General features: G+C 34.9%; 1 protein-coding gene across 2 annotated transcripts; it reads right to left on the reverse strand.

Moving 5' to 3' along the window:
- Positions 1-719: 719 nt before the first annotated feature.
- LOC110915299 (E3 ubiquitin-protein ligase SIS3) lies at positions 720-5,264 on the reverse strand. 2 transcript variants are annotated; one of them, XM_022159976.2, is made up of 10 exons: positions 4,949-5,264; positions 4,816-4,854; positions 4,666-4,732; positions 3,978-4,051; positions 2,614-2,752; positions 2,251-2,343; positions 2,113-2,178; positions 1,909-2,028; positions 1,609-1,722; positions 720-1,485 (listed from the first exon to the last, which is right to left on the reverse strand). In XM_022159976.2, the coding sequence occupies exons 1-10, from the start codon at positions 4,975-4,977 to the stop codon at positions 1,138-1,140; spliced, it is 1,089 nt and encodes a 362-aa protein (XP_022015668.1). In that variant the 5' UTR covers positions 4,978-5,264; the 3' UTR covers positions 720-1,137. The 2 variants fall into 2 exon arrangements, with proteins under 2 accessions (XP_022015668.1, XP_022015669.1); XM_022159977.2 differs by having other exon boundaries at positions 4,820-4,854; positions 4,949-5,245.
- Positions 5,265-7,294: the final 2,030 nt, after the last annotated feature.

A 7,294-nucleotide genomic window follows, 5' to 3' on the forward strand; every position in this document is an offset into this window, starting at 1 on the left:
ACATTAATTCAACCCATACAATATGGTTCTTATATATATAACTTTTTATTATTTAATATATAAAATTATATTTATTCAACTCCTGCAATAAATGAAGTTTTTAAAGATATAATGTTTTGTTATTTAGTATATAAATTTATTTACTCAACCCCGTGTACACGGAGTTATAACTTAGTATATAAATATATAATAGGGTAACTAAATAGTGATATTTTCTTAAACTATCAATCTAAAACTAAAAAGCAAGATTGAATATCTTTTAAAAGCTTTTTACTATTTTAAAAACCTTTTTTTTAAATAACTAACACCTATAAAATTTTAAAAACCTTTTAAATGGGTTAATAGCATTAAAGATAAAAAAAACTTTTTACGATTTTAAAGGCGTTGGTGGTATACAAGAGCTAAACCTGACCTTATTGGCGAAGTGGTGGTGGCGTTTGAAATCGGATCCATCTTAATTATGGGTCAAGGCGGTTCGTGCTATTCATAACAACTCCAAACAACATAAGCAAATTCTCGTTTAAAATCACAATTACCGAAATATAGAAGTCTACGGGTTGCATTGAAAAAAGTTCACTAAATACAACATAGATAGATTTTCAGTAAATTTTGTCACCTAACTACCATTAAATCGAATGTGCATTTGTTGATGGAACACAACTAAAACGTTGATGCACACGCGCCTGTAGACGTAGTTGTTTTCTACACAACTAAAATGATACAACAAAACAAATATAGTTACCACTTGGTTGATTTTTCTTATGAAAAACTTTCAAAAAGTACACGAAAGCAGACATAAAAAATTTACATATATACGTATACATAAGTTTTAGCCCGAAACGGCCCCTGTTGACCCGAACTCATTAGAACGACGCACCAGATCTGTTTATAAGATTTCGTACCCTGATCACTCAACCAAACGCCTACCCTAAAACCAAATCATGAACATCTGGAGTAGTAGAGTACCCAAAACTTACGAACAACTCCATTACTTGCGAAAAACACGTCATAACTTTAACAAATCCACTACAACAAAACAGGCATAACACGATTTAGTTTCCGCAAATTCATACAGTTAGATGTGACGTTAACCTATGATCATGCACCTCAAAAGCGTCTCACGAGCCAAAAATATCATCATACAGGGTCTGTACTTCTATCAAGATTATGAGTTTGGCCTCCGTTTTCTGCAATTTCCAAAGCAATGTCGGAATCAGAGCTCGAGGTGGAGCCCACGTTTACGGTGCGGACTGGACGGAGGAAACCCTGCATTCTCAATAGGTAACTTTGACTAGATGGTTGACTTGTCATGTACCGGTTTGTTGAGACGGTTAACCGGTCTGGATCAGCAGGGATGGTTTGTAGAGCACTGAGGTCAAGGTTTGGAAAGACCGAACATCGGCATCTAGGGCATTTCACGTTTAACCGAAGCCATTCATCGATGCATGCTACGTGAAAGTTATGAGCACACGGAAGACCCCGGACCTGATTTTCATTTTAGCAAGAAATATCGTTAACCGTGTGATTACGATTTTGACCAAGAAACAGCTCTAACCTAGGATTAGTTAAATCGCGATGTGTTTTTTTTCGAACTAGAATAAACGGTACCTCATTCCCGACATGGAATTCTTCCAAACAAATCGGACACTCGCTGCAATCAGTTGGAACGGCTTTCAGCATGAACTTTGGAAGTTCTTGAATGAGTGCCTCCACTGCTTCTCTCTAAATTCAAATATAAAATTCTTCAAGACATTAAATATAACTTTTGTAAATGTACCGCACTACTTATTTATTACGAAATTAACATAGTTTCACCGAAAGTGTTCTAGATCAACCCAAACCGACCCGATCTAAGCCAGTGCCAAAAATAACCCGTTTTGCGACCTTTAGCGAAGACGTTAAAAATACCTGGGGTTCAGTTAAGTAAAGCCCGGGATGATATGCAGTATCTTGACCCATGCCTCTCATCTCTTGACCAGCCGCTGTTTCAAAAGCCCAATCGGGTACACGAACCATATCAACCAGCACCTATAACACATCATTATTTAAAAAAAAAGGAATATATTAATATATATTATCCATTTTGTTATTAAAACGAGCAAAAAAAGGTACCCCGTATTCGGAAATAGGAATTCCCTGTTGAGCGCGTAGTGCATGAGCTTGCCTCCTTGTTAGCCACTACACAATAGACGTTAGATGAGCATAAATGTTTTGAGAAAACGGGTTTCATCAAGGTGGTTTATATTGCACCTTTTTCATACATGTGCCAGCAATGCATACAAGCCCGCTGTAGCTAAAAAGCAACCATATAAGAAAACCCCATTTTTGACCTTCTTCAGGCAGCTGAAAGAAAAAATATAAAGACATATTCATTATAAGATCCTATCTGTAATTAAAGGTGGCAATTTCAGCCCGTTTATCTATGAATGGGTCAACTCGGGTGCTTAATGTATCTCCAACGGGATCAAATATAAAAAGGAAACAGGTTGAATGGGTCAAAAGTCTTTCGATAAACAGTAAACGGCCCAAATCCAACCTGACCCGTTTTGACCCGGTACCCAATTCGCCAACATGAACAGAAATATAATTAAGGAAACCAAATGGTAAGCTTACACAGTCTTTTGCACTGCTGAACCATAGAGAACCAATAATAGTCCATGCCCAAAGAAACGGATAGAGTAACACCGAAAGAATGGATAATACCACCACTCGACCACAAAAACGCGCTTGTCTCTGCTGTGGGCCAAAATCCCTATTTCAATTTAGATACCAAATTTCAGACATAAACTTGTATGTAATTTTCATCCACAGATTAAAAAAATAAACAGATCCTAGAAATATAGAATCCAACTGGATCATGACAAGCGTTCATTTCAGAACCAATAATATGTTGAGAACCGCTAGAACAGTACCTATTGCTTTAAATGTAATACACAAGACGGTTATGTAACCGGCTCTGTTTCTCTCTCCCACTAGTTCTAATCATTTTTATTAGGGCTGTAAACGAACCGAACGAACACGAACAAGGCCATGTTCGTGTTCGTGTTCGTGTTCGTTAAGGAAATTAACATGTTCGCGAACTGTTCACGAACGCATACCGAACATTAGTTTATGTTCGCGTTCGTTCGTTGAGGAAATTCAATTGTTCACGAACAGTTCGTGAACACTGGTCTCGAACACAAACGAACGCAAGCAAATAAAAATGAACGCAAACGAACATTTAACTTGAAAATAAAAAAATGAAAATATTGTTATCATTAAACATTGGATATAAGTAGTTAAATACAACCATCAAATGATAAATCAAAACACAAGAAGTTTACCACACCACCAAACGATGATTAAAGTTTAACTAACTTAGACATAATTATCCCCAAAAATGTCTTAGAATGTCCAAATTTTAGCTAACTTAGAAAAAAATAGGGTTTTAAGTTTTCAATATGTTTAGATAAAAGGTTTATTATTTATTATTTTTTAATATAATCAAACGAACATATTACCGAACGTTCACGAACGCAGTCGAACGAACAAGACCTGTGTTCGTTCGCTAAGCTAACCGAACGAAATTTTTTGTTCGTGTTCGTTCGGTAAGCTAATCGAATGAACACAAACGAACTTCCCGCCGAACAGTTCACGAACTGTTCGCTGAATGTTCGGTTCGTTTACTACCCTAATTTTTATGCATTATGCGATTCTCACGGTTTTCAACATGTTATACGTCCTGAAGAAACGTGCCCCTATTGATCATAAAGTTCAGAGCTTTTGTGGTTTGGATGTGAACCTAAAGCAATAATGCTTTTGAGTTTTGATTTTATGATATTATCTAACTACTGTCAACATTAATCAGCTAATTATCTGATTTTGATTCTTCAAGTGACAATACGCACATTGAAATCATACATACATCCAAACACCCCTCAAGATAACATGCCGGATTATAACATATTCAACAAAAAATAAGGGCGTAAATGACTTACAGTCCCATTCCAGCAGCAAGCCCGTTGTCCACAAACATTAACAGACGAAAAATAAATACAGTAGTATAGTCAACCTAAACAAAATAAGCAAGAACATCAAAAAGTTATGCTAATCAGAAGCAGGGGTGTTAAACGGGTCGTGTATGTAGGTTGGCAGGCAACCCAACACCAACATGAACCCGAACACAACACGAAAATCATGTCATACATATGAACCCGAACACTCCACAACCCAAAAATATTCGAACGTTAACACGAACACGACCCATTTAACCCATTTTTTTTAATTGTTTTAGTTTTTTTATTTTGCATACTAGCTACTTTAAATTTAAATTTACCATTTTACAACCAAAATTACAAATGTATATAAAACAACTACATTTTATTAATAAAATCTTATATCAAATTTTCCTTTTATAAATTTCGGCATAAGATACACAAAAAAAAAAAAAAAAAAAAAAAAAAAACTTTTTAATAAAAATTCATAATTATATGATTAAACGGGTCAACCCACAAACGTGTTACTCCATTAGGTTGACACGAACACAACGAATTTTGTTAAACGTGTTCGCCGGTCCAACTCGAAACTGATTTGACCCATTCACACCAAACCCAAACCCGCGAATTTCGTGTTCACCCCTAAATTCAAAATAGTAATCAAGATCCATAAACTCCACTAATCACTCACCACGATCCATATATGCAAGGGGTGTGTGCAGAGATGATAATGCTTCCAATTAATCGCAACAATTATTCTATAACAAACAATAGTCAAGAACCAACAAAACTTAACCAAAATTAAACACAAACAAAACATTAAAAACATCCAAAAGGATACATACTAGTCGCAAGCATAGACAAGAAAAACCCATCATACCTGCAAGACCCACAATTCAAAACTCTTTAAAACCCAAAAAGAAACAAACTTTGACATCAAAACAAACTTGTAAGTGTGAATAACAAACACGAACCACTTGAAATCAACACCCCTGACAGCCATAACAAAGATTTAGGGTTTTAAAAAACCCTAATTGGGTAATGGGTTGAAGTTGAATTGGGGGATTATAGATTGAAAATTGGGGGATTTGGGTGAGTTAGATCTGGAAACTGTTGAGATACGCAAATGGGTGTTGAATAAAGTTGAGAAATTTGGTTTGATTTTGATTGGAAAAAGGGGGAGATTGGGAGACTGGTGACCTGAAATTGAAGTGGGTATTGAGTATTGAGAAGAGGAAAGAAAAGAAGTTTGATATTGGTTTTTTTTTTGTCTAGATGTTTATGTAGTTATGTATTCTTTTGATGTCGTACACAAGTTTTGTTTATATTTATTGTGTGTTATTGTGGATGGAAAGTTCTTTTTTTTAACTTGATAAATCATGTGAGGTTTTTCTTTTTTTTTTTTTTTTTTTTTTTTGTGTGATATGACAAGTAAGTTTTGAACAATAAGAGTCAAGTAAAAGATAAAAGATAAAGAAAAAGAAAAAGGTTTTGTTGGTTGAGTTGTGGGTACGGGCAAAGGTTAGGGTTTTGATTGATGGGCTTTGTTTAATGATTTGATGAAGATGTGTGGATATGATTGGAGAGAATTTGGTTAATACTCGGTATAGATTTGTAAAAGTGGAAAAAAAATGGTCATGTAGCGATTTTAACGAGAACGATAGGAATGTTAAATTTGTTAAGAATTTTTTTTAAATGCTAAAAACTCCCAAACGAGTATTCTAACTTTCAATTTAGGGGGTGTTTGGCCTAGCATTTATTTTTTTGGCTTATGCTTATATTTTAAAGTAGCTTATGCTTATTTTCTTTGATTTGATAAGCTATTTTTAAGTGTTTGGATTAGCTTATATTCTACAAGTTGATAATTAATAATTAATCTTTAGTTGTTTGTTAAGTTATTTTGTATTATGGGAAGGGGTATAATATCATTGTGTGTAATGAGTAAAAAACCATCTTCTTCAAATAAGCTTATTCAAATAAGCAAAAAAACCATGTTCCCATAAGCTTCTTGAAATTAACTTATATAAGCTAATAAGCATAAGCTTAAAAAGTTAAACCAAACACCCATTAGTGCTTATTTTGTAAAAATAAACTAAAAAAGCTATAAGCTTAAATAAAAAAGCTAGGCCAAACACCCCCTTATAATGGGAGATGATCAAATCCATTTTTTAGTGACTCATAACAATTGGGCTGGTTTCGAAATTGGGATTGAAAATAACCATTCAACAAATGCAAAACATGATAATATAGATGTCAATAGATGGAACTTAGCAATTTGATTTGTTTGCATGTGTTATGCAACACCCAGTGTTGTAAAAATCGTGACTAGTCGGTGATTAATCGCTAGTCGACCAGTAACTGAGTAAGTTTTCGTTAATCGGTCAGTTAATCGCTAGTCGGCCTAGTCGAGCCTAGTCGGTCGGCCAAAAATCGGCGATCCGGCCAGATTCCGGCAAAAAACCTGTATATTCCGGCCAAAACCTCTAAATTACGGTCAGTTTTCAACCAATCCATGTGAATTCCAACAATTAACCTTGTGTACTTAAAAAAATGAGTTGAGTAATAGTTAAAACCTAGCTACTTAAAATATTTACCTAATAAATGTGTATATGTATACATAAAACTAAAAATTACATATAAAAAACCCGATCCGATTAATCCCGAGTAGTTGCTAGTCCCCATCTCACCGTCCGACTAGCAACTAGCGAGTTCTCCAACCTTGGTCACACCTCAACCGATGGCGGAAACATCAAAGCAAGACGAAAACGAAATTACAAGAGACTTCATAACGACTAAATGTGACAAGTAGTTAAAAAAGTATATTTTTCATTTTATTGCTAACGGTTCAAGTACATGATTTGGAAACAAAAGTACAACAAGTAACATATGGTTAATCTAATAAACATAAATTAAAGTTTGGTGCGTTTCAAGTCCTTCCTACTAAATTCTTTTCAACGCGTCGAAATCTCAATCCTGCAATATATTAAAGTAACAGGTCAACACATAAAGTATTGGCGAACATACAAGTTTTGGTGTACTAGCATATGTATAAAAGAGTTTATCGATATCAACATGGCAATAACGCATACTAAGGCATAACACAACATAATCTAGCATGCATCACATACTTGTCAACCCAAAGATTCCCGCTAGCGTAATCTTGTCGTAACAACGACAAGACCGTTTTGTTTAACTTAACATGACCTCAAGAATACAGGCGTGCGTTACTCCTATAGCGTTATACATGTTAAGGGAGACTTGTACAACGTTAATAACTAAGTATTGTGCAAGTAAAGTGTCACACCACAACCGACGGCGGA

The sequence above is a fragment of the Helianthus annuus genome, chromosome 8 (assembly GCF_002127325.2).
Source record: "Helianthus annuus cultivar XRQ/B chromosome 8, HanXRQr2.0-SUNRISE, whole genome shotgun sequence".
Taxonomy (NCBI): Eukaryota; Viridiplantae; Streptophyta; class Magnoliopsida; order Asterales; family Asteraceae; genus Helianthus; species Helianthus annuus.

What these genes read in the sequence shown, in the direction of transcription:
- LOC110915299 (XM_022159976.2), bottom strand. Translation starts at nt 4,977, where the DNA reads ATGGCTGTCAGGGGTGTTGATTTCAAGTG. An exon ending in AGGGGTGTTGATTTCAAGTG is followed by an intron (nt 4,855 to 4,948) that starts GTTCGTGTTTGT and finishes TGGGTCTTGCAG; the next exon opens with GTATGATGGGTTTTTCTTGT. An exon ending in AATTCCATGTCGGGAATGAG is followed by an intron (nt 1,486 to 1,608) that starts GTACCGTTTATT and finishes AATGAAAATCAG; the next exon opens with GTCCGGGGTCTTCCGTGTGC.